Source organism: Excalfactoria chinensis, chromosome 23, assembly GCF_039878825.1.
Source record: "Excalfactoria chinensis isolate bCotChi1 chromosome 23, bCotChi1.hap2, whole genome shotgun sequence".
NCBI lineage: Eukaryota > Metazoa > Chordata > Aves > Galliformes > Phasianidae > Excalfactoria > Excalfactoria chinensis.
Window position 1 is genome coordinate 1,985,270 of NC_092847.1, and position 26,310 is coordinate 2,011,579.

Genomic DNA, 26,310 nt, shown 5'->3' on the forward strand with positions numbered 1-26,310 from the left:
CCCACTGCCAAACCCAACCGCTTGCTGTGGAAGCAGTGGAGCTGAGCCACCTCTTCAAAGCTTCTCTCCTGCAAATTATTTCCTAGGGTTCTCCCAGCTTCACCACCAGCATTTCACCGAACCCAGGTCCATTGGAGCTGTGCTGATATGGACCATGTGAGTGTTTGACCTGGAACGTGTTTGGCTTCAAAAGGAAGGATTTATTTCTTGGCTTGCACCAAAAGGAAGAGCTGCTAATAGCCCTTCAGCTGCCATAATGCAGCAGCTGCAAAGGGGACTCCCAGAATCTAAATGAAATAGGGATTTTCTTGCCTGTGTTCATCAGGATTTGGGTTTTTTCCCCCCCAGATTATCAACCCTGCTCTGGTTTCTTGCATTGTCAGAGCTGAATACCTGCCGAGGAAGCAGAGAATGGCAATGAATCTGTTCCATCTCCCAGTCTGGGAGGAGCACAGATAAAACATCACTCTATGGGGAAACCATTTACCCAAGGACAAATCTGCTGCTGTTCTCATGCAGAAGTAGAGGGTGCATGAAAGTGAATCAGGATCCCGAATGGGGAAGAAAAGGACCTTCCAATATGAGTCATGTTATTTAACAGAACAAAAATGGGAATTTTTCAAGCTGTATTATTTCTCCTTTCAGTTTAGGCTCTTATTAGGGGTTGCCTATTGCACACATCTTTTGCAGCTCAGAATCCATCCTTCACTTTAAATTCCTTCCAAGGGATTTAAGCATCCTTGGCTCATCCCATCCTCAAGAAACTAGCTTTGTCTCTTTCTCATCAGGCCTTCGGAGCAGCACCTGATCCAAACACCCTCATCTGCACCCCCACCCCAAAGCATTGCAAATGGGCGTCCTCAGAGCTGCAGTGCTGGAGCCTGTACAGAGAGAACGACTCCAGAATCTGCCCATCATATTTTCCCTTTCACTTCACCCACAACCACAAAAGCCTCATCTGGGAGAGTTAATTGCTTGGGCTCTCAGCCCTTGGTGCCCCGCTGTCATTTCAGAGGGGAAAGGTAATTTGTTCCAGCTGTCCGTGCAGCCTGCTCCATGCACTGCTCTGTGCAGGAGGGTCTTCAGCTCAGTATAAAGCAGCACCTGAGAGGTGTTCGCCCTGCTGCTGTAGGGGGAAAACCGGAGATGGGATGGGACAGGATGATGGGGAGTCGGTGGGCTGCGGTGCTGCTGCGCTCCTGCAGTGTGCGCTGGGAGCAGCTTTATGCTGCACGCTGCTCGCCCCATTTGCACGACCAGGATTAGGGTGATGTTATGCGTGCAACGTCCCCGGTCCCGAGAGGAGGAGAGGTTTCACAACAGTGTGGGTTGGGATTCCATGGGGAAATCCTAAAGGGAAATCTCACGGGGAAGGAGAAAGGGGGGAGGTACGACCGCGATGGATCCCACTGGGAGGGACCGCTCCTCAGGGAGAGTCACCACGAGAAGATCCCCCTCGGAAACCCCACGCGGGGCCGCTCCCCGCACCGCCACCCCCCTCTCCGTGTCTCCTCCCCGGGGCGGCCCAACGCGCCCGCCCTGCCCCGCTCCTCCCGGCCACACCGCCCACCCGGAGCCCGCAGAGCGGCGTGCGGTGCCGTGCCGTGCCCACCCGTGGGGCCGAGCCCCGCGCCCGGTTCCATGCGGCGGGGACCGCCCGGCCCCGCAACTCCCTGCCCGGAGCCGCGGGACGGCCGAGCCCCGGGGAGCCCCGGCGGTGCCAGGGCAGCGCGGCGGCTGCGGCGGCGCGGAGGGGCCTCTCGGCTGTTGCCCGACGTGCGCAGCATCTTCTCGGCTCCTCGAGAAGCGGCGGATCGCGGCCACGGTCACCGCTTCGTCCCCCGCGCCCCGCGCCGCGGTTGGTGCGATCTGTGCGGAGCGGCCGTGCGGGAGCGCGCCCTGCGCTGCGACTGTGAGTGCTGCTGTCCCGCAATTCCGCCCCGCATCCTGCCCTCCTCCCCACCAACACCGCTCCGTGCCCCCCCCCCCCCCCCCCCCCCTTCCCTTCAGTTCCCAGCCCCGGGTCCCCCCGCCGAGCTGTCCCCGTGGGGTGCGGAGCCGTGCGGGGGATGCGGGACTTGGGGTTTTCTTTCCGGACAAGATGAGATTATCGGCTCATCGGGGAGGAATGGCTCGTGGTCGTAACGCCTTACGGTGGAGCTAAATCCTTCCAGAAATAGCACGTGAGGAATATCTCCCTTAGGTTCGTTGGGCACCACGCTGTGCTCCAAACCCCGGGGCGAGCAGTGGGAGCTCTCTAGGAAGACTCGCTGTGCTCCCATCGGGTGCGTTAACGTTTGGTTCTGCAGGAAGGCTTCGCTTTCCTACCGTGTTTGGGGTGGGGATGTGTGAACGGGGTGTCCTCGGCCAGACTCAGCCCGTGTGCATCACTGTGTGAGGGGTGGCATAAGGACTGAGCCGTGCTTGGCTGGGCAGCGCTGCGTTACAGGCAGCAGAAGTCGCACCTGCAGCCTTGTTATTCCATATCTTCTGAATGGGGAAAGGGCTTCACAGCCTGCAGACTATGAGGAGTGCCTGTGGGCATTGCTCCTCCTGCCCGAGCACTGGATGTTTTCAGGTAACTGAGGGAGAATCAAGAGCTTTCTTGCTGGTTGGGTCGAGCTTTCACGTCTCTGTAGTGCAAATGTCAGTGCTGTACAACGAGCAGCGCTACTGCAAAGGAAATGAGGGCTGCCGGTGTATTTCTAGTGCAATTCATCTCCGTAATGAATCCATTTGTTCTTCCCTGGTCGCTGGTTGGCAGTGATAATTAATGAGGTTTGGTCTGGCAGAGCTGCCAAAGGTGGCCCCGCTTCACGTGGGGTGGGGGTGCACATGGGTGGGTGTGGGGCTCTGAGGATCCCGATCTGAAACGTTCATTGGCAGCACTTTGTGATGCTGTGAGTGCTACAAAGGGGTGTTTTGAGGGATTTCTTTCCCATGGCTCTTTTACGAGTGATACTGAAAGAAGCCTGCAGTGGCTGCTTCCCTTTTCGTTTCTTCTGAGAGCTGCTGTGGGAATAGATCTGCCTCTAAAATTCCCCAAACAACCAAGTGTCATCGCTGGGGTTGGGAGGGAGGGAAACTTCAGGGGGACTCTTATAACATCAGCACCCTTCGCCCTCCCCCTGCGGCAGATCCGTTCCTGTTGGGGTTTTTCTTGCTGTTTGTTCAGGTGGGGCGCGGATGTTGGAATGTAGAAGGTGACAGCTCGGCTTTCCAAGTCTGTGCTGAGATTTATTTGGGTTCCGATCGGGGATATCCGGGGTGTTTGGGGGAGGTTCTGGAAGCAGAAATTCCTGCTGCTGACAGCCCGCAGCGCCGTCCCATTGCTCGCTCTTATCCCGTGCATTATGGGCTGAGCTTTTGCCTCGGGCATTTTCCAGCCTTGGGTCCTCATTCATCCTGGCAGCGCAGGGCATGACTTACAGCCCGTGTTATTTCCTGGGCTGTGCTTATTAAACTGCCCTATGGGGTGAGCTGGGTGTGCCGCTGCATTTGGACCGACCACAGCCTGCTTGGGTTTGTCCCCATAGACCCGATCCCTCCCCAGGACATCATGTAACCCCAGCAGCACTCCATCAAGGGGTTTCCTTGCAGGATAATGGCACAGCTCAGTCTGTGTTGAAGCACTGTTGGATCAGGACCCATTTCATTGAGAAGGAAGCTGGCACAACACGCAGCTTGTAAACTGCAGCTCTGCCATTACAGGTTCTGGAGTGGCTGTTTAATTATCAGTGCTCAGTAGCAGGTGTGGATGCTCCAAGCTGGGCTCTGGAATGGGGTCTCTGCCCACACCTGCAGCACTTTGGCTGTGAGGTTTCCCCATGTCTCCTCCCTGCATGCTCCTCCCATTTCTGCTCTTATCACTATAAGCAATAATTGCCACCAGGACCCACAGTATTGGGGCTTCTTCAGTCTGGCTTGGGCAGATTCCTGTTCTCCCAGCAGCACTGGATGAGGATGAGGGTGGTGGGGAGGGTGCAGGGCTCATCCTGCCCACAGCAGGCATTGCTCATTGGGGGACTCAGTGTGGGCAGGGGCTGCTGCTATCCTGGGGGGGGCCTAGCTTGTTGGGTCACCCCTTGCTGCTGCCTTTCCATCCTGTGCTTATGGAGGGAGACACCAATGGAGGCTTTGGTTCACCAGGTGAGGTTTGTGCTGCCTCTTCTCTTCCTTTCCTGGTCCTGCTGGTGTAGCTGAGCTTGATGGTCTGGGTTGGGAAGAAGGGATGTGTGTGTAGCTGCAGGGCTGGGGGATGTTGAGGGGCGAGGAAGGAATTCCTTTGTATTATCCTGTGCTGCTTGGTGTGACGTTTGGATTTAGTGAGCTTTCATCTTTGCAGCTCAGTGGATGAAATAGGTAGAGTGTGTTGTGTGGGATGCTGGAAACCTGCCCCATTGGTGAGGGGATGGCTGTGATAGAGAATGGTGAGGTTTCAAAGCCCTTTGTTGGGTGATGGGATGGATACGGGCATCATCCAGCACCTCGCATGGCTAGAAAGGATAGATGCTACAGGAAAACTGCACTGATCCAAAAACCTGGCAGGGCTCATGTCGGTATTGCTCACGTTGCTGATCTCAGTGTATTCCTTTAATGTTTGATTCAACATTGGAGGCTGTTAGAAAGGGACCTCCCAGCACAGCCGGCTCCTGCTCTCCACTCTAATCTCTTCCGTTGGGTCGTTTTATCTTATCTAGTAAAAAAGAAAAAGGCCCCGAAATAGAAACTTTTCCATAGTGAACAAGACGAGCCCTGAGGTGCGTTAAGCCCCCAGAGCTGTGCAATGGCTTCACTGTGCCCCACATATATCCGTCAAATAGGTTCACCGATGGCTCATGTCAATGCTTTATCTCCATGGGATAAGGCTCCGTGGAGGCAGGCTGTGCTCTGCGCAGTGCTGTGCTGCCTTGGGAGTGCTGGTCCCCCTGCTGAGGATGTCGGAGGGCAGAGCAGAGGCTGCTGCTTGCTTTGGGTTCATTGCAAAGAGAATCCGCAAAGTATTCAGGCACTTTCCCAAGTCCAAGTCTTGCTCCGAGGGACCGCAGAGACTGAGCAGGGAGGGCTCGTTGCTGAGAGGTAAGGGCTGTGTTTGGGTGTCTGCTGGTTGCTACTAATGAGGGGGGTAATGGGATTCCATACAGCACAGCTGGAAGTGCCTCAGCTGTGCTGCTCAGGACTGGTCCTGGAGTGCCAGCACTGTGCCCAGGTGGGAAGCTGCTCCATTAAGAAGCAATGGCTTTGGAGCATCACCCACCCAGTGGCTGCTTTGTGCTCCTGTCCCAGCTTGGTGCAGCAGCTGAGGTTACCCTCTGAAGCTGGACAGCTTTGAAGAGCATTAGACCAAAGGATGCCAATGGCACACGGGGCTGGGCAGGGTGACTGCAAGCTGTGCTTAGGCAAATGGCTGAGCACCCAGATGGGGTTCAGTTGCACATCCAGTGTTATCGCTCTGAGAAGCTTTATCTGCATGCAGAGGGAAGTTCCTTTCAGCTACCAAAGCTTCTTGCTACGTTGCCATCAGACTCGGAGGTTTTCTTTTCTTAAAGAAGCTGCTTCCAAAGCAGTGGCTTTGTTTGACTCGAATAGAAATGATCTCACGGCTGCAATGGAGGCATCCTGCCCCATCACGTGGCCACTTCCCAGGGCTGTGCTGGGCTTCTAAAATTAGTGCTGCCCACCAGATAGTGGTGATTAGGGCTGCTAATAGGTGGCGGTGACTAAGGAGGTGTCATGCTGTAATCCTAAGGGGGAAATGCCTGGCTGTGATGGGTCTGTGCCGGAGGTGGACTCAGGAGCTGTGATTTGTGGTCCGTATTGCACACTACAGGCTGCTCCCCACTGTGGATGCTCCACCATCCCCATCCTACAGGCCGTGTGTGGGGACAGCTGTCTGAATGTGATGCCTTTGGGGGCTGCTGTGTTGGTTGCTCAGGTGGGGCTGCAGCCACAGCCTGCTGTGCTTGGCACCTGCAGCATAGAGCTGGCAAATGTCCCACTGAGCGGCTGCTCCAGCTGTTGGAAAGGTCATGCATTGCATTACCATGCAACTGCTTGGCTTATCCCTAATTAAAATTAAGGGGGGAAAAAGAAAAATCAATAAGAAGACCTCCCCCTTGCCTCCCAGCCTTGAGACAACCAGCTGGAAATGGTAGGATGGCAGCTGGTGTCAGATGAATGCTAAGCAATCAATGGTCCCCCAAGGGAGATGCTCTGCCCCAGGCACTGCTCCCACAGCATGAATGCTCTGCTCCTGCTTGGGAATTCCCTGATAGGAGCAGGGATCTCCAGTGAGAAAGAACATGGGATGTCACTTTCCTTTCTGCAGGTTCGAGGGGTTCAAAAGCAATGAGCCAAGTGCCCAAAAATAATAGAGGGGAAGGCAGGTTTTCTTGCAGAGGGGACCTCTGCTCTGCTGAGGGTGTTGTTTATTGGGGAGGAGTGGGTGCTGGGTGGCCAACAGGTCAATGACTGCACTGGAATTGTGGGTTGTGTAAGAAAGAATTGATTGAATGCTGTTTGTAGGGCTGTTAAAGATTAAAAGGGCTGTTGGAGCGGGGGGAGCAATAGCTGCACTTGGAGGGGTTGGGGGGATATGGCTGCAGACAGCACCCATGGGGGTTGGTGGTGCACAATGGGAAGGATCCAGGGCTTCTGACTGCTCTCCCATCACAGCATGGCTCTGTTCTCTCCCAGACTGCAGGTACACGTGCCACCAGCAGTGCTGCAGCCTCGTCCAGCTGGACTGCCGTCGGCCTGACCCCGGGCAGCTCTCTCCTGTGGGCACCATTGTGCTCCCCTGCAGCCAGGTACGCCCTCATGGTGCTCAGCCTCTTTCCCAAACCCCATTCTTTGCTCTTAGCAGGGTGAGATTTTGTTGCAGAGATCAACCCGTGGACCTAATTGATGCTTGCTAATAAATTCCCTGTATCCCTGTGCATCTTGCTTCTGTGCCCATCATCTGAAAAGGGAATAGATGCCAGAAGGGTTGGAAATGCCATGGCTGGTGCAGTTGGCAGCCACTATCAAATGTAAGCAAAGCGGGAGCATTGGAGAAAGTTAGTAAAGTCCTGTTGGCATGTAATACCAAGCATTAATAACATGGGCCTTGATCCAGCAAAGTACTTAAGTGTGTTGTGTTTAGGTCCCATATTACTCTCCCTGGGTGCAGTGCAGCCAGCACAGCCTCTGCCTGGCTCAGCCCTGGGGCTGCAGCACCTGGATGTGGGATTTCCTGCAAGAACAAAGGATTTGAATCACATTTTCAGCCTTGATGTCACCAAAGGTGATCTCCAGCTGACCCAGCTCTGCACTTGACACAGCACTTGGTTCTGCTCATGCCCTGCACGCTTGATTTAAACCCATTTCTCTTCTAAATATAACCCAGCCAGGCTGTGGAGGCTGATGCCACCACGCCACTGCAGAAGTGTGCGTGTTGCTAAGAGGAAGGCTTCACTGATTTTTGCAGTGTTATGAGTTGCTTCGTAAAGCTGCCGTCTGGATTCTCTGCTTCCACGTTTGCGATGTGGATGTTGCATGGCGCTGTTGTGTTCATGGTGTGCTGCTGGAATGGGGGCTGGAATGGACTGATGGTGAGCTGGGCATGAAGAATGGTGCCCAGAGGGGTGCTGACAGTGGAGAATGTGGGGCTGAGGAGCCAGGTTTGCTTGGATCTCCTGCACTGATGATAGGATGCCCTGCAAGCTACAGGAACTGCAGCCCCACAGCGCTGCAGAGGAGAAGAAAAATGCATTCCCTGTCTGTAAAGGTTCTAAATATTTGCAGCTTGAGCGTAACTAGAAAGCAGCCTGGAGCCTCCTTATCTACACTGGTGGATGGGAGCAGCCCCGAGCAGGGGTCTGTGTCAGGCTGAGTGGTGGAGCATCTCCCTGCAGTGAGGAGATTGCTGCAAATGAGGTCAAGGAGCTGGGCAGCATTTCCCTTGCTTGCATTTATACCTGGGGTCGGCTCTGCCAGAACGGCTGCTCCCAAGGCGTCTGCAGAGCAGATGGACCTTCACTGCCCCCTGCACAGCACTGCAGGGCTCCCTTCCCCTTCCCCACCTGTTTTTGGGTGCAGTGCATCTCTGCAAGCATCCCTCACTCCAGCCTGGGTTTGGGATGCAGGGAAGGAGCAGCGCTCTCTCTGAGCTCTGCATTAAGGTCACATTTCCAGGCAGCAGCAGCAACCACGGGAGGCTCCGGTGCTGCCCAGCACTTCAATCCCTGCTCTCAGGGCGAGAGATTTTGCAATGAGGAAGCGTGCACTCTGCGCAGCAGGAAGGGGGAGGCGATGCTGAGCAGCGAGCTGGGGGCGAAACGGCACGGCGGCCGCTCCATGCTGCACGGAGGAGGAGGAGGAGGAGGAGAGGGAAGGGTTACCCGAACTCAGGAGCGATCGCTGCTGAGGATGAGCAGCAGGAGATGCAGATGAGAGCCGGGCAGTGCGGGATGTGAGCGCTGCGGGGCCGCCTTCGATGAGCCATCGGCGGCAGCATGAGCAGCGGGTACTGCAGCTTGGATGAAGACCTCGAGGATTGTTTTTTCACTGCAAAAACCTCTTTCTTCCGCAGCGCGCCGAGCAAGGGACCCGCCAAGGTAACGGCTCACCAACTGCAGTGAGGAGGGCTGTGCGATGCGGGAGGTGGTGGTGAGCTCTGTGCACGTTTGGCTGCAGGTGCTGCTGGAATTTGCAGCTCAGGGTGCCCTGCCTGCCTCCTGCAGGCTCACTGCAGGGCTTTGCTCTGCTGCAGCCTCTTGATACTGCTTTGCCTCCTTCAAGGAGGGTCCGCAGAGGAGGAACCAACTCTGAATGTTGGGGGGTTTGTTGTATGTTTTGGCTTTCTGGGGATAGGCAGCAGTCCCACACAGCTGTGTTTTGTGGGTCAGAATCCCTTCAGAGTCCTGTGGTTTGGCCCCATAAAAAAGCATAGTGGGCCGCTGTGCAAACTGCACCTGTTGGGCTGGGAGTGAGATGGGGGAGTTCCAGGACCAAATTCACCCGTCAAATGGTGATTGCAGGGATGGACCCCATCCTTTCCTGGGTGTGTGGTGCTGCCCTTGGGGGAAAGCACTGCCTGGGCAGAGTGACTGCAGGGTGAGATCTGTGACATCAGGGACACAGAAAAATGCACAGAGCTGCTTGAAGTGTTTAAAGAGCAGCAACAAGGCAGCCCTGCTGTAAACTTTGCCCCAACCAGAAACTGAGCAGAAAAAAGCAGAAGGAGAGCAGAAACCGCTGCGGAAGTGGGGTTTTTTACTCAGGAAAAGCCCTGAAGTGCTGAGAGATGAGATGTTGAGAAGGGGGACAGAGATGGGGAGGGCACTGAAAGGGCTGAAGGAGAGCATGGGGGCACTGAAATCAGCAGCACTGCACCACTCGTGGCCATGCTGTGTTGGCATACCCAATTTTCCCTTGGGTTTAACGTGGGATCTTCCCATCCGCCACCAGCTCCCTCTCACTATGATTACCAACACATACTGCTGCTTTTTAAATGTCATCTGATGATTCATATGTGTAGGAGGTGTAAGAGATTACCGTGTCAACCACGGTGCAGTGCTGGTTCTCACTGTGCTCGGATGCTGCAGCTCCTCCAGCCTGGCCCTACCTGTGTGCTCTCCTTGCATAGGGATGCTCAGGTGCTGCTGTGCCTTCTGGCTGGGCTTCTCTGCTGGGGGCTGGCATGGTGGTTGCTGGAGAAGATGGAGCCTGCTGGAGCTGTGGTGTGACATGGAGGAAATAGTTCCTGCGCATGAAAAGACGCAGCATTGGTTGCCCCAGCAGTGTTGCTGAGCAGTGTGTGTTTGGAGGTGGTCCCCAGCTTATTTCTGGCTGGGGGTGGAAGCTTTCTGCAGGTCTTTGGTGGAGGAAAGGAGCGGGGGGCTTGCAGATAGAGGAGGTGAGGTTGCATCTTGGCTCGGTTGGGAGCTGGCCCCAGAAGGATGCATGCACAGGGCACATCTCCTGTGGTCCCTCATCGCTCTGCCCCCTCTCTTTTCTCTCCAGGTGGCATCAGGAGCTGCTGCTGTCAGGAACATCCTGTTTATTTTTAACTAAAGTTAAAAGCAGAGGTGGCAGAACAGCTGTTTCCAAGTGAAATCTCCATGGCAATCAACGCACTGAGCCCACTGCTTGCTGCAAACCACTCTGAATGCACAGCGAGGCTTTTACCCTTCTGGAGCTGCTTTCTGCCTTTTCCTCTGAGCCCCACAGTAAACAGCATTGCCTGGTCTGAACTTCTTGAGGGTGGTGAGATGTGCAGATCTTATCTGCAGTGCCCTGGGGAGCTGCGAGGGAGGAGAGCAATGGGCTTGGGGTGCTGTCCCCATAGAACAGCACTGGTACCAGGTGCAATACGGTGCAGGGCTGCTGATCTTTGGAAGGGCTTTCATTTGGGTTTGGTTCCTGCAAGAGGCTGTGGGAAGGAGGATCTTCAGCTGGAATTGGAGCACCTCTCCCCCCAGCATCTTTGCAAATGGATAAATACAGAAGTCGGTCACCCAGGCAGAGCGGCTCTTTGTTGGCTCTGGATCTCTCTTTTGAGAGCGTGTCACCACAGTCACAGTGGCCCCAGGGCTTTGCCTCCCCCATAGCAGTCTGTCACGAGCTCAGCCATTTCTTACAACCCAGGAGCAGTGCTGGTTAGAGGAGGAGCTACATGGCAGGAGGATGTGGGCTCATCTCCACGCTGCAAGGCCCTGCATCCCACACCTTGCTGTGCCATGAGGATGCAGAGGGGTATGGGGTCCTTTCCAACCCCCCACACATGGCTCTGTCCTGACCCCACAGGCTCAGTAGTGCCCATGGGGTTGTTACTATGAGCTTCTGTTGTTTGCAGCTTGTTCCATCCTGTCCCCATACAGCAGGAAATGTGGCAACGGTTGATGGTTAAAAGCTTCTGTTTTTCTTCCTTCAGCGGTAACCGTGCATTCTGCAGCAGAAACTGCAAAACCAGAGGTGTGGGCAGGTTCATGAAGAGCAACACACAGCTGATATCTCAGTGCTGCTCAGTGTAGGGAGCAGCGTGGCTCCTTCCAGGCTGGGTCCTGTTGCGTGTATCCCTGTGTGCACAGGAGGAGGGCATGTGGGCAAAGCATCGCTCCCATAGCATCAGTGATGGGAAGAGAGAGCCTTTTTCCAGCGGTGTTTTGTAGTATCATTGGTGCAGCACAGCATGTTGCAGTCTCCCTTCCAGCATCATGGCTCTTGCAAGAGTTGCTCTGGCTGTTCCAAGCTGCTGATGAGAATTCAAGACTGCAAACTGCAGGGGCAGGCTGAGCTGATCTATTTGCTTTTGCTGTGCACGTTTGGAGGGTGCTGGTCCGCACTGTGTGGGGGTTTGTGTTAGAGAACCAGTGCAGCACACACGTGGTCTGTGTGCAACGTGGCTGCAGTAGGGCCAGGGCAACACCCTGCAGATGGAGGGCTGCACCTCTGTGCATCTCTTTGTGATCTATTGCAGTCAGTAGACTGCAGTGTGGATGTGCCTTATGGCAGATTGTGGAGCTGAGATTGCTGGTGTGATAAAGGAGTGTTGGTGTGCAATTCTTGAATACCGCAGCCAAGCTTTGCTTTTGGTTTCTGAAAGCAGTGAACAAGAAGGAGAGTGTAAGACAACGTCAGTGCTCTTCCGTTGGGTTACTGCTGCTTCCAGAGGTCTTGCACTGTTTGTCAGCCTTGGGAAGAAGTTGAGACATCTGCTCTGGGGAATGGCTTGAATGAATCTGAGGCTCTCCAAGTCCCAAAGCTGGAGCTGCTTTGCCAGATTGCTACCAGAGCTCTTGTTTGTCCTGTGCTTGATTCTCCTCCTGAAAGAAATGCCACAGTTAGCCTGGGGTGATGCTGCTTATGGTGCGCTCATCTGATGGATGTGGGCCTCCTGCATCTGCAACTGGGAGGAAAAGCTGCCCAGATCCTGGAATTAAGTCTGAGAAATGCAGGCTCTGCACCTTGGGCTGGGAATGCAACGGGCTGGTTCAGATGTGCTGGAGCATCCTTTCTGTCCTCACAGCGGGGTTTTAGAACAGAGTGTTTTGGATGCTGTGTTCCTGCAGTGTCTGTTCTGGGCTCCACGTGTGGGATTGCATCCTGACATTTCCTTCCCAAGGGGATCCGTGGGACTTTGCAGCCGGTGCCTTGCGCTTGGCATATGGAAGGTGGGAGCACTGCTCAGGCTCTCTATGAGCCTGCAAACCCCATCACTGCAGAAAGCCATCTGCGGTGCAGCAGAGTGTTCCTGGAGCTCTATGAGCCCCACTTTGCCTCCTGAGATGATGTTCCCCAACCCGTAGCATGCAGCAGCTCCTCTCTGAGCTCATGCAATGCTCTCTGTGTGCATTTCCCAGCTGTTTGGACACAGAATCGCCCCCAAAGAAACCCACTGACACCATCTCTTCTTCTTCTTGCAGAATGTAACGAAAGCTGTAGAAGAAAAACCTGAGCCTCCAACTGTTGAGGAGATCAAAGAGAAGATTGAAAAATACAATGCAAAAGTGACAAACTGCCTGCTGATGAAGCTGGTAGGTATTACCCTCACGTTCATCATCAGCTGTGGTCAGTGATAGCTGAGAGCCACTTGCCACCAACAGGTGGGGTGGGATTCCACCGCAGACTTGTTCTCACCTGTGAGTAAAGCTGTGATGATGCAAAAGTAGGGTCTGATTTACAAAGCCCAGGGCTGCGGAGGTGCAAAGTTCAGGTGCTCTTGCATAAGGGCCAAGTTAAACTGTGGAGCTTCCCTAAGCAGCAGCTGTGTAACCTCCTGCTGATGTCTGAAAGTCAACCTGAGGTTTATTTAATATTAGACCAATTTCTAGCAAGCTGATCTCAAGTTATGAATTATTACATAGAGAAGTGAAAATCCTGTAATGGGGGGGGGTTAAAAACATGAGATTCCATTGTGCATGAGGGGTTCCCAGGGCTTTAAAACCCTCATTTAAATGCAATTCATGGTAGTTTCCATAGCCAACTTGTAGCAGTGCTGACGTCAAGTCAGAGAAGATAGCACAGCTCTAGGAGGAGGTGAGTCACCGCGGAGTGGAAGGAACAGAAGGAAATCAGCAGTGACTAATCCTAAATTACCAGTTGCTTCTTAGACCACGGCCCCAAAGCAGTGCAGAGCTGTGTCACCAACCCACCACTGTGTGTCGTTGTGCAGAGTGATGATGGGACCTACACAGGGTTCATTAAGGTGCACCTGAAGCTGCGCCGCCCCGTGACGGTGCCGGCTGGGATCCGACCTCAGTCCATCTACGATGCCCTCAAGGAGGTGAACCTGGCAGACACCACGGATAGGAGGACGTCCTTCTACCTGCCTCTGGATGCCATCAAGCAGCTGCACATCAGCAGCACAACCACGGTGAGCGAGGTGATCCAGGGGCTGCTGAAGAAGTTCATGGTGGTGGATAACCCGCAGAAGTTCGCGCTGTTCAAGGAGATGCGGAAGGATGGGCAGGGTGAGTTCATAGAGCAACACAATGGTTCAGGTTGGAAAGGGCCTCAGGGTTATCCCCAAGTCCAACCCGTCCCACCATGCCTTGATATACCCAGAGGAGGAATCTCCCCTCATATCCAACCTGACCCTCCATCCCAGTTCCCTCTCCCCACACCCCAAGACCCAACACGGATCTCTCTTAGATGCTCAGTGCCTTGACTACAACCCTGAGCAGCACAGACAGCTCCCAAAGCCCACCCCACTGTTCCAAGCCTCCCTCAAGGCTCTGCAGGGCTCACAGTGTTGTCTGTTGTCCCCTACAGTCCTCCTGCAGAAGCTGCCCCTCACTGAATTCCCGCTGTACCTGCGGCTGCTGGCCGGCCCCGACACCAACGTGCTCAGCTTTGTGCTGAAGGAGAATGAGACTGGGGAAGTGGAGGTAGGTGTGGGGCTCCTTCCCTTGGTTTGTGTAGTGTTTGGCAATGGGACGGACCTGCAGGTTCATAGCAGGAGTGAGCCAGGCTTCTCCCCCCCCACCCCCTCTAACACTGTTGGTTTTACCACCTGAAGTGTTGTTTGTTTCCATCTGTTCCCCTGATTTATCAGCTGAATGGGCTGCTCAGACCTTGCTTTGGAAAAGAAATAGACCTCTGGGTCATCTGTTGCTTCTGAATTACACTGCTTTTAAAAATAAAACCCTTGATCTATTTACAGTGCTATCCCAGAGTTAAAGCTCAGTAATCAGATTCAGCTAAACGCTGCCCATAAGTAATCCGTGAGTTTAAATAGAAGCCTGGGATGCCCAGGGGATGAACGCAGCTTTATACCACGGCAGTGCTTCCTGCTGGGACTCATTCAGCTGTCATTGTCTGCATAGGAGCTTTCATTCATCCAAGCACAGATTCCTACTGAATCCATGGCTGTGTGGGCTCAGGGCTGGGCTGATCCTTTATGGCTCCTTGTCCTGGTGCTCTCACAGTGATGTTTGGAGGTTAAACCGCCTGCAGATCAGGTGGCAATTCAATGCCATCCATTGACAGCCACATAGGGTGAATGACATGTGCTCACTTTGCCTCTCTGCTTTGCAGTGGGACGCGTTCTCCATCCCAGAGCTACAAAACTTCTTAATGATCCTGGACAAAGAAGAGAAGGACAAAATCCAGCAAGTGAAAAGGAAGTACGAGAAGTTCAAACAGAGACTGCAGCAGAGCTTGAAAGAGGCCGGAGACAAACCTGGTTAACCCTCAGGGCACACCAGCAGTCAGACTAAGCTACGTGTTGTTCTTCAAATGAACAGACTCTTCTCAGGACATTTTCTGGTGGTCACCCTCCCACTTCATCCCTCCATTAAGGATATAGCGCCCATTACACGGACATGTCACATTTGCTTCTGAAACCTCACACCCAAAGAACCAGAGCCAGCTGGAGGATGGGATGTCTACACCAGAGCTGCTGGGCTGTGCCATCAGCTGCAGCAGCTCAGTGGGGAAATGCTGAACCCAGCAGGAAGAGCTGGCTGAGCTGCTCACGCTCCTCCCAGCAGCTCGCTTGCTATGGCTGAGGTTCTGCAGTTGCATTGTGTGTGCCTGCATGGCCCAGTTCCCATTTCTTAAGCAGGGGCACAGGAAGGAGCAGATAACACAGAGCTTGGTGCACCGACCCACGTGGGTGTTGCAGCTGTAAACCAATGCCAGACAGACTTGTTAAGGCTAAGGTGGGAAATGTAGTTGTGGCAGCTGCAGCACCCCGACAGTCCTTCAGTAAGTATTATTGAAACATGGTGATATTCATTCCAGGGCAAGTCATTTATTTTGTTTCTAAATAACTTGGTAAACAGACTTGAATTAGAGCAAACATTCACGATGCTTCGCTGAGCTAGCCTGTATGTTATGAGTTTTCTGCTCTGCAGGAATTGGGACCTATGTGTTAAAAGTGTGAAGATGGGGGTGTTGGGGATGGTGGTTCTGCATAGAACGCTGAGCAATACGCAGCCAGCAGGTGATTGCAGGGAAGCTCAACCCCCTCTTTCACCAATCAGACCCATTTTGAGCTGTGAAGGGGGCTGGCAGGAAGGAGAGGAGCTCCAAGCCAGGCTGGGTTGTGAACATGGTGCCAGGTGTGGTGTGTGTGCATCCTTAGCAGCAGGAAGAGCAAGGGAACCACAGAGCTGAGATGCCTTCCTGCCACCACCCCCTTGCACCGTGCCTCCTCTCACACTGATCCCTTGGTCTGCTGCTCTCCCATCTCTTTTCTCCCTTCCAGGTGCAAGGGATGCTATGGGGATGCCAATCCCAGAGCTGATTTCCCCACGTTTACTTTCAGCACTTTGTACTGAGCTCACTGTGTGCAGTGATCCACCTTCCCTCTGTTCACAGTGTGAAAAGCAAAGATGAAGACTAGCTGGATACAGACGGAGCACGTGAGATGCTCTGGGTGAGCCGAGTGCCTCCCACCTGTGTGAAGTGGGAAAGAGCAGGTTATTAGGGAACGGGTGATGGAGACAACTTGGAAGAAGTCTACAATGTACCTCAGTGCCTTTTATTTTTCCTCAAGTGTGAAAACTTGACGTTTGGGCTTAAGGAGGAGGTTGGAGGGGCTTTTGCCAAGGCCTTGGCAGTGCTCCCCTGGGTTCCTGCAGGCTGCTTTTGTGCAGAGAGAGAAGAGGAACGCTTGTTCCTTTCTGCAAGGTGATTGCTTGGCTTTTTTTCTTCTTTCCCCCCCCTCAGGTTTATACTTGAGTATGTTTGTTTATAAAGGTGTGAGTAACTGCATCACCTCCAGCCCTCACTTTGTACAAATGCCACTTGGTGCAAGCTCAGTTCCAGCTCTTGCCTTATTCAGTGGTGTCAAAGGGTTCCTAAGTGAGGCTCCAGTGCAGGAAGGGCCTCCCAGCTGTACTGTATTCTCTACCCAGATGACCTTTAACAGAGTGGCAGCAGCCCAAACACAGCAGCGATTTTCATGCTCTGGGGCCGTTTGCCTGTTTATAAAAATACTTATTACTTCGCTACGCACTTGTGAAGTAATTTAAATGACATTTATCCACTGCTTTGAGTCTCGAAAGCACTGTATAAATACTTCTGTTCAGTCTAAGTAGAAACTGCCACTGGTTCTGAGAAGCAAGACCCAGATGCTTGCTTTCAAATCCCTTTCTGGCTATAAGTTTTTTTTCACAGGTTATTATTATTTCTCCTGGTTGCTGTTGTTTTCTATTTGAGTTCTGGTGACCGTCTGCCCTTCCTGGAACCCAGCATGTCTTTGACCTTGTGTAGAAGGCATGGCTTCTTATGCAATTACTGTGAATGCTGCTGTGAAAACCTCCTGCAAAGAGGAGGGCTCTTTCCTTTCTTTCATTTAAAGATACGGGGCGTTAGAAGTGCTAGACAATGAAACTCAAGTTCTCAGCAGTTACTTGTGTCCAGGACAGACATATTGGGCCCCTTCCTTAAGAGCTGAGTACTATTAGCAGTGCCTTTGGTTAGTATGTTGTGTTGCCTGGTTTGGTGTGACTTTTATTCCCTTACGGCTCTTGTAAAACATGTAAAATAACGTGTACAGAATGGAATAGCAAAGCTTCTATGGCAAAGTGAAACGCATTTTTTTGCGATGCTGTAATTTATTTTTATTACTCCCCAGGAATTTTATGGCATTTTTACAAAATGTCTCATTCCCAGCTTTTTTTTTTTGAAGGTTAAAGAAACTACTTTATCCATATGCAGATGGTGTAAAAGACAATGACAATAAAACTGTCGGTAATAAAGGATATCTTTGACTTGTTTTTCTGGCGCCCTCCTATGGTATCTCCTGGTATTGAGCCTAAAGGCAAGCTATAGGAGTCCTTCCATAACTGACTTTAAGAGCTAAACTTCAGCTAAAGCAGCATAGAACGTCAGAGAAACCCAAGTGCTCCATTAATTGCCTTTAGTATTTATTAGTATTAATTTGTCTTTTGCTCTATGGCATATTGGCCTGGATTCATTCTGGTGTGCGGTGTTGGAATGTGCTCTGCCATGTTCTGGATGGGGTCCTTTGGTTTAAAAGATGGGAAGTAAGAATGTCAGGCTGGTTGTGAGGCTCTATAGCCCCCCCCACAAATGGGATGCCCATATATTAGAAAATATATGGAAAAGGATAAAGCTAGTATTGGGTTTTTTTTCAGCTTTTTATTTTTATGAAAAAAACAATCACTTAGAGCAATATTATTCTTATTTGGGATAATCCCAGACCATGTAGAAATGCAGGACTTTGAATGAATAAGGTTTGTACATAACCTTGATCTGTTGGCAGGATGTCTCTATAAATAACAAGAACTGATTAATCTTTACAATAGACTTTTTTTCTCCTACTTTTTCCGGCCGGGCTTTGGAGCCTTCTCAAGGCCTTGGATGTATTTCCGAGGTAGCTGGTATTCTTCTGCAACATAAAGAAGAGTTCAATTTAGGTAAGAATTAAATTACTAACTACGATCCATATCTTGCAATAATCAGTCCAAAGCCAGTTCCAGAACAGACTCACCTAGCAGCATCTTGGCCAGATGATGGACTTGGTTGCCTTGGATCTGGACCTGAACTCTGTCTTTTGCTCCAGGCACTGGGGTGATGGTGGTGCTGGCCTGCACTTTCTGTTGTAGAATACTGGCCACACACTGTGGGTCTAAACCGTACAGCTCCAGGTTCTTGATAATTGTCACCTGAAGATTTTAGCAATGATTGCAGACATTAATACTGTCACTATTAGCAAATTACACTGCATTCATCCCAGAAAAGCAAGTTGCCAAAGCTGCCCTTGGAATCAGAGCTCATTCATATCCCATCTTCTTGTTTCTCTTCTTACCTTCTTATTTGATGATCTCTGTGCAGTGGTTATGTCAATGGGCTCAATGTTTCCCTTCCTCACAATAGGTTCTTGTCCAAAAAACGTCACCTGGTGTAAGGGCTGCAGACGCTCGAGGCACCTGAATGAAGTTTATAGATCCAATTGGTCTACACAGCACAGCAAGACTAATGTTAACCGTGCTTTTTCTGCTGTAACCTATCACAGGTTTTTGAGACTATATATAAAGTCTAGAACTACATGGCCAAGAAAGACCTTGAACATAAAGAGCAGGATGACCACCATTGCCTAAGAAGGGCATGTTCAGTTATCTGCTGCAAACACTAGCTTCACAGAATCACAGAATTGTAGGGGTTGGAAGGGACCTCTAGAGATCATCGAGTCCAACCCCCCTGCCAAAACAGGCTCCCTACACCACGTTGCACAGGTAGGCGTCCCTGATTTTCTTCCCTGATAGTTCACATTTAAACAAAAAGCAACATCAGTTTTTGGCAGATGGTGGTTAAATGGTGAAGAATGAGGTATGATTTGAGTCTCTGGCTGTTTTCTGTATCACCAGGAGGAAGTTACAGCTTTGACTTGTACATAATGTGATAATTGTGTGCAATGCTGAAACAGCAGAAGGGAAGACAACAGTCACCTGCTCAGGAGGTCATCCCACTTCAGGTGTGAGATTTCATCTTGCTCTGATTTATCCAGCAGGCAGTCGCACAGAATGGCGTTTACTTTTACAAAGCTGTAAAAGAAAAAGCATTAGGAGAAAACAAGTTCACTTTTTGCTTTACATTCAGCATCTCCTGTGGAAGCAAGGTAGGACAACTGTTATGTATACTCACTTCTTGTTTGTTTCATCAACCAACTCGTTAGCCTTCACGTAGTTAACGATGATATTTCTCACTTCACTGCTTGAGAGGATGCTTCCTTTTCTAAACAGAAAGAAAACGTGATTGCTTACTCTTGCAGGGAAATGGGAGCAGCGCAGCTTTGTTAGCCTCTCTTTTAACCCAACAATGATTTTGTTGCATTCTTCCAGTGCTCACCTGTGTCCAGAGTCCTGAAAGAGTGGCATCATCTTTGCTGAGACCCCATACAGTGATATGATTTCAGGAGCATGATATACTTGTTCCCTGTCTTCACTCTTGTTATCTTGGGCAGCAGAGGCTGAAGAAAATCCTTCAGGTACTGCAAATGCTTTAATACTGGGGAAAAAAACATTATTTGATGGGAATCAAAGAGGCTGAAATTTGTAACATCAGTTTCTGTGCTTGCAAGTAGGGGAACATTGCAAACTGAGCCTGAGTGTAACTGCGCCTCCTAATGACAAGGCTAAGGATGACGAGGGAAAAGTTAATGCTACAAGTCAAATTCTGCTTCTTTCCAAATGCAGAAGAGAAAACATGCTTTTATCTACCAGAATATTCTCCAGCCCATTAGTTGCCAAGGAGATGTTACATAACAGCAGACCTGAGGCCCACTGGGGAATTCCAAGAGAGAGCTAATGGGCTGATATGCAAAAGGAAGGAATCTGGTTCTTGATATAACTATTAATCCTTAAGAAGATTATAGAAGCCCTGATAATCAGGTAATAAGCAACTGAAAAGGTATTTGTGTGAATGAATGTGTAATGGAAAACAAAACGGTTTTTCTGGTTATTAAGGTTATAACTTTGGCTGCTGATTTTGCACAGTGGCTGATTTGATCCTACACGACATTTTAAGGCTGTGGTTTCACAGGCATTTGTGCAGCAGAAGTGTCATCTTCTCAATGGAGTTATTTTTTAGACAGGGAAGTTCACTTCAAAGCTGAACAAAGAGTTGTCCCAGCAGATAGATGGCACTGGGGGGACATGCTTAAATGGGAAAGGCATAAAGCGGTCATACCATTAGACTCAGTGTTAAATAGCTAGAAAACTGCCTGATGGATATAAAGCTTTCTTCTCTTCCCACTAAAAAAAATACCATATCAAGACTCACTGTCAAAGGAATGTGCTCTTTAGAGACTGCTGACGAAGTTTATAATAGGTAACAGAGCTGGAGACATGATTCTACTCCTTCTTTTCAAGAGCTATCACCTCTTTCAAAGACAACAATATTCTACATACTCTGGATGCTTCCAGTCCACCTCCACGATGCTTTCCACACCCTTGGTCAGCTCCTTCACTTGTAAGATCTTCTGGTGCTGCATACCTTGCAGGAATTTAGAAAACTGAGAAAACAACAATCAGAAATGAGGAGCATTTTAAATTCCTCTTCATATTTCTGACCGCCCCCAAATTACCTGCTAAATCAGAAGACCTTATTGGGGGCAGTGGAACCCAGCACTGAAGCCCTTTGCTGCTCCAAACACAGCAATTGGTAAGGAATAGTGCGTGCCTCTATCATGCTCTAAAACAGAGTAAGCAAATGTTCCTTTTTGTAGGTCTGCCACCTGTTTGCTCCGTGACCTTGGCCAAATCACACTGTGTGTCACATGGACTGCTGTGACATCTATGGCAACAGGCTTTGTCCTTGCCTGTCATCTCCAATCTTTTCATCTTTGTTCATTAATAGCTTCAGAAAAGGAACGATCCCTTCTTGCACGAAACTGCAATGTCCAACAAGATCAGAGCCTTTAACAGCTATCACAGTACAAATACCAGACAGCATTAGGTATGTTCAAAGAAGTGCTCGCTCTTTCAAGACAATAACTTCCTTCCTTCGATCTCTCCGGAGCTGAGATCTGAGTAACAGAACCTGCCTTTTAGGAACAGCTTACAGGGCTTTTCTGTCTGTTTTATTAACGCTTCAACTTGAAGATCAATGGGAAAATCTCACCTTCTTATAGCTTGATTTCTTTATATCCAGTTGCTGTCCAGCAGGGCTATAATGGATTTTTAAAAGCAGTTCTTTAGTTATAGGCACTCTTTATTTCTTTGTAAAACTTGCTACTTATGTTAAAATTATCTTTACAGCAAAAAATATGAGCTCCACACAGAATTACTTCATAATAACAGAACATGATGAATTCAACTAGCACTGATGTTCCCACAGGGAAGCAAAGAGCCATTTAAGTGATCAAGAAACCTTTAAACAACTGTTAGTCAACTCAGGTTAGCTATTAAACGCGTATTCTAGTTTCAATCATACAAACACCTTGATGTAAGAAGCATAACCTTAGATAAGGAACTGGATTTTACTTTTGAATCAAAAAAACTTCATTCTAAATATCCTATTCTAAATATCCTACTCTTTCTTGCAACCCCAAAGACGCTCTTCTTACCACGTACCAGCATGAGAACATATGGTTGCGTAGAAACGTGCTGGTGAGTAGAGGAAGGTCTGACTTCTTCACTTTGCATTTTAAAGCATGAAGAAAGCACTGATTAAACAATGCATCCATTTGCTCTGTAGGGAAGAAAAGGACAAGCATGAAGTCTCTCCTTCATGACATAATGCTCAGCTTCAGACCACAGAACTCTATCCCTACACTCTGTGCTGTCTAGAATGCACAATAACCTAGACCACAGGTACCAGCTTCAGCTTACAGCAGGTATCAGTTTGGATCCATTTGCATGCAAGAATACCTTGTGGCGTCCTGCTGTCCTCTGCATCCTGCTGAGCCCCTGTGCTGTCATCTTCAGCTGTTTCTGCAGCTCTATTTTCATTAAGTTCTTCCTTTCCCATCACTATTGCACAACTGTTTTGTTCCTTCAGGCTCAAATCACCGATGTCCACGTGTTGTGGTGTGTCACTGGATAAACTGTTGCCAGGCTTTTTCCCCTCTACTTCTTCCTCATTTTCATCAGGATCTGCTACCAAGGGAGCTAAGGTAGGAGGACAAGATTTGTCACCATATTCCCTACAAAAGGAAGAAAAAGCATTACGTAGCTTTCTGTTTAATGCTTGGAAACCCACAGGACAAGAACAGTCATAAATGTTCCCCTGACAAAAGGCATGAGGAGCTGTATGGATCTTAAACTATAAGATTTATTTCCAGGTCTATTGGATAGACCTCAGGAGAGAGAACTGCTTCTGTGAGAAAGGTGTTGTCATCAAACACACGCAGCACAGCTGAAGCCTTAACAGAGGTCATATCTAAGCTGTATCCAAACAATGAACGATCCAGCTTACTGGGACACAGCTTTGATTTTAGTAAGACTTGCCACACGTTTTACAGAACGCCTGGACATACACTCACCAGAGATGATCCATGTAAGTATGCAACACAGCAAAGCCCTTCCCTTTCATTCCAGCAGCCAGCATCTCCGTGGTAGACATAGCAGCAGCTGCAACTGCTACAGGAGCTCTGGGGAAACACAGCAACATTACAGCAGGACAGCACAAACACACGAGAACGGCGCTGTTGTGATATACTGCGATTGTTTTACAATGTCCTTGGTTCTTTACAGCCTGCTTTTCTAAACATCCAGGCATTTTGGGGTTTTGTCCCCATCTCTTTGGTATGTCAGGCCTTTCAAAGAATCCCAAGGATGTGTGCAGTTGTGCTGCTGCAGTGACAGGTGGGCAGTGATGCATTCTTCCCTTTAAGAAAGCACAAGGAGTACAGGCACTGCTAAAAAGAGACCTGGGTGGAGGGGCAGAAATACAGCTTTAGTGCTGCTTCCTCTTTCTGAGCTTTCACACAGTCAAAAAGACAACTGTGTAGATTATAATCTTATGTAAAAACTGCTGTTTCAAAAGAACAGGAGAACATATTTGCGTAGCTTTCCACCTGAGCTCAAATATATCCCAACCCAGGAATGTAACCGCACTATATTTTGTGTGCTGAATATTCTGCTGTTCAGGTCCGCAGTGCATCAAATGCATGAGAATAATTTTGCTCTTATCCCCTCAAAAGCCCCAGAATTTCCATGTTAAAAATAGTTTTCCTTCCAATGCTGGTTTCTAAGACTGGAATAAAGAGTCCTCTGTACCTGTTTCCCAGGAGGGTGACAGCACAGAGCGTGCCCCGCTCTACTTGTGGAAAGCCAGAAGGTGGCACTACAACTCCTGGCAGCATCAGATCTGTGGACAACAAAGCAACCATTTCTCAATGAAAGATTCAGCCACGACCTCCTCCACCCCCATCCCTTCTGTTACTCAGCAAATACGCAGCCTGCTAATCGCTGAGTGCATGCCAGAGAAAACATCATTCTCGCCTTTACCACCTCCTTGCTAATCCGAACAGAAACAAGTGGATCTTGCTGTGTGATCTGTTCTTCTTTCCATGCCTGGGATGAACAGACTGGCATGTGAGTAAAAACGTGTTCCATTTCTCACGTATGGCATCATGTCTTCATTACATTATATTAAAATCATCTACTCTCTCTCACAGCAGCTGCAGTCGTCCAGACCTTGCAGTCTCATGGACTGACCTGTGTTCCATGGTTTGATTTGAAGGCATCTCACTTTTCTCTCAGCATCTTAGATCTAATCTGCACACTGAGAGGCCAGCAATACTTTTCCTCCCTTTCACTGTCATAACTACTTTCAGCACACCCAGGATGAACTCTGCAATGCAGACAAGGCTCCAGATCTCTAAGGAAAGAAATCATGCAAAAATCTTCAGGTGATGAGGGTAATTAGCTGTGTGCATCATGTAAATAACCAGGACAGGCAGTGAGACCTTTGAATTCAAGGAACAGATACCGTGAATAGCACTGCCTTCCTTCTCTTTGTAACTGATTGCTTCCTCAGGTCTGCTCCATGTCTGCAGTGCTGGACAGTCTCACTCCTTTCCTCCCATTTCTATGGCAGGGCTCAATCTTTGCTCTCTGCCTTTGCTGGCCATTGTCTCCATGGCCAGTTTCTTATCTTTGGATCATACTCAGCAATAGCCTGGTTGCCATGGGAGATGAATGACCTGCAGCCCTCTTTCATCAGTGTTCTTCTCCTGTTAACAAGACTTTTTTCCCCCAGAAACTAGGTCACTACAAGCCAACAACAAAGCTTGCTCAGATGTTTATCATAGCTACGCACTCACACGCTTTATTTCCCCAAGAGCAGAGTGAACGGAGGGACTTGTCTGCTTCTCTAGACAGTGTGTAATGGAAAAAAGACATCTATTTTCTACACGTACGCTTCCATTTATAGATTAAAGCTGCAGTGGCTGGAATTCAATCTTTTCCTGGTTGAGTAGTTCTGCTGTTTCAGGTTTATAAAGGCTGAGTCTGAACTGCATCCAAAGCAGATGCCAGAAAACAGATTCATTTCTTGTAAATCTCAAGTAGCTGGTAGAGCCAGTACTCCAGCAATTCAAATCCAACCCCACCTGTAATCCACAATTTACCTGACAGTGATTAGAACTGTAGATGCCAATACAAACTCACTCACTCCCCACAGTTATAAGCAAGCTCAGCTCTGAACCGACAGGACCCAGAGTGGCAGCAGATGGAGTCAGCTGCCCTAAGATAGCCAAAAAGAAGGCGGCCATAGAGCTGTGCAGTGTCCCAGTTTGGAGTCACCCATCAACTTTACACCCTGAAGAGGCATTTCTAGATCTGAGTCTCTCAAATGAAACAGGTTACTGCATTTAAACAGCTTAATCTACTTCGGTTCATTCACAAACTGCTCTGCTGCTGATTTATGTTCAGACTCAGGAGATCAAGGTGAGTTACTTTGTGCGTATACTTTTGCATTGTTTCAAGTCCATCTCTCCCACTGGGAGATAAGAACACCAAAAAGCCCTGAAGGCAAATCCTATCTGCAATGATAGATGATAGATGATCCTATCTGCAATGAGATGTGACAAAGTCCTGGTCTTCTTACCTGCTCCTCCTGCTAGCTTCTGTAGCACGGGGGGCCATGTTGAAAAAGCAGGGAGAAGATCTGGGTAGACCCACAGAGTGTACACTGTGCCAGGACAGAAGAAAAAGAGGTGTCATTAAAAAATGCTAGCTGCTGCTTCTTGTCATGCTAACTGCATGGCCTGCAAGGCCAGAGCGATCCTACAATAAATAGTAAATGGTGAGACAGGAAAAAAACAGCTATTTCATGCACGAGTCTGTGAATTGCTATAAAGATGACCCTTTCAATCACCTTCCCATAAACCAAAGGGCACTTTGAGCTCATCTGCTACTCCAAAAGGGAAGAATTTCTGGATAGGGGTAATACAAAGACACAGAGTATCTATCGGAGCAGCTTGTTACCTAATTGCAGGGCTGCCTGCCTGGAAGTGGATGTGATACTAGCACAGATGAGAGGCTAGGATGCTATCCTGTGGCTGAAACCACTCCTTTCCTGGTTCCTAACCCCACAGAGTCTCCATTTGGCAAGAATCTCACTGGGTTTCACCTCGATGATAGCAGAATAAACACAATAAAGCGTGCAGATGAGGCGCAATAGAGATGGGAGATGCATAAGCACTTCAACACAAGTCTTTTGTTTGGGATGGGGGAAACAACACAAGTCTTTGAGGGGGTAAATGCTGGCTTGTAGTCAGTAAATAGAGAAGATTCCTCCACTGCACTGCCCTTACCTGTGGGATACAGAGCTTTTTCAATCTCAAACAGGATCGGGTTCCTGCCATTGGCGTACAGAGTGACAGCCTCCCCTTTGTGAGTGTATATCTTGATGACGTTCAGCTCTTCCTTGTTTGGAATCAACTCGGCCAACTGCTCAGCACGAAGGTTCGGAAAAGCAGCCGCAACATCAGCTCGCAGCTTCCTCCTGTAACGAGAAAACCAACCCCTCCATCGCTTATTTCTGTGGCTACCAGACTCCCACTTAAGAACAATGGGAAGGAACCAGACGTTCTCTTCGCTTCCCTCTCCTCATCCTCGGGCCCCTCACCACCCTCTCCCCACACACCGGCACTCACCGGTCGGATCCCTTGATGGCGGTGCTGGCCCTGACGCGGAAGGCCTTGCAGAACATGGCGGCTCTGCCTTCAACCCCCGGCAGCCGCCATGTTGCCGTGCGCAGTACAACGTGTCCGGGTGGAAACAACCCGCCCGGTCGGTCCGGCCCGAGGAGGAGGAGGAGGGGATGTTTGGAACCGCCTGGCTTTGTCCTAACGCTGGGATTTCTTTGTTCTGAGCGCTTTGTGGCTCATATACTGAACGGCTC

At 49.9% G+C, this 26,310-nt stretch overlaps 2 protein-coding genes across 4 annotated transcripts; one reads left to right on the forward strand and one right to left on the reverse strand.

Annotated features, from left to right (window-relative positions):
- Positions 1-1,626: 1,626 nt before the first annotated feature.
- On the forward strand, positions 1,627-17,195 carry RASSF5 (Ras association domain family member 5). Of its 3 annotated transcripts, none has more exons than XM_072355823.1 (6): positions 1,627-1,912; positions 6,697-6,809; positions 12,408-12,518; positions 13,157-13,454; positions 13,756-13,871; positions 14,521-17,195. In XM_072355823.1, exons 1-6 carry the CDS (start codon positions 1,642-1,644, stop codon positions 14,671-14,673), a joined length of 1,062 nt encoding a protein of 353 aa, XP_072211924.1. In that variant the 5' UTR covers positions 1,627-1,641; the 3' UTR covers positions 14,674-17,195. The 3 variants fall into 3 exon arrangements, with proteins under 3 accessions (XP_072211924.1, XP_072211925.1, XP_072211926.1); XM_072355824.1 differs by lacking the exon at positions 1,627-1,912 and adding an exon at positions 3,990-4,149; XM_072355825.1 differs by lacking the exons at positions 1,627-1,912; positions 6,697-6,809 and adding an exon at positions 7,951-8,597.
- EIF2D (eukaryotic translation initiation factor 2D) lies at positions 16,128-26,302 on the reverse strand. Its single transcript, XM_072355821.1, has 15 exons — positions 26,063-26,302; positions 25,721-25,911; positions 25,012-25,095; positions 23,178-23,268; positions 22,442-22,549; positions 21,828-22,102; positions 21,531-21,648; positions 21,079-21,124; positions 20,367-20,470; positions 19,306-19,464; positions 19,102-19,191; positions 18,906-19,001; positions 18,266-18,386; positions 17,948-18,122; positions 16,128-17,845 (listed from the first exon to the last, which is right to left on the reverse strand). The coding sequence occupies exons 1-15, from the start codon at positions 26,116-26,118 to the stop codon at positions 17,775-17,777; spliced, it is 1,785 nt and encodes a 594-aa protein (XP_072211922.1). The 5' UTR covers positions 26,119-26,302; the 3' UTR covers positions 16,128-17,774.
- Positions 26,303-26,310: the final 8 nt, after the last annotated feature.

Bases quoted from the DNA above. Each gene is read 5' to 3' on its own strand.
- RASSF5 (XM_072355823.1), top strand. From the start codon at position 1,642: ATGCGGCGGGGACCGCCCGGCCCCGCAACTCCCTGCCCGGAGCCGCGG. The intron at 6,810-12,407 runs GTACGCCCTCAT...TTCTTCTTGCAG, and splicing joins TTGTGCTCCCCTGCAGCCAG to AATGTAACGAAAGCTGTAGA. The intron at 13,872-14,520 runs GTAGGTGTGGGG...TCTGCTTTGCAG, and splicing joins ATGAGACTGGGGAAGTGGAG to TGGGACGCGTTCTCCATCCC.
- EIF2D (XM_072355821.1), bottom strand. From the start codon at position 26,118: ATGTTCTGCAAGGCCTTCCGCGTCAGGGCCAGCACCGCCATCAAGGGA. The intron at 25,912-26,062 runs GTGAGTGCCGGT...TTCTCGTTACAG, and splicing joins GCCATCAAGGGATCCGACCG to GAGGAAGCTGCGAGCTGATG. The intron at 21,649-21,827 runs GTATTCTTGCAT...TCTTCCCTACAG, and splicing joins GGACAGCAGGACGCCACAAG to AGCAAATGGATGCATTGTTT.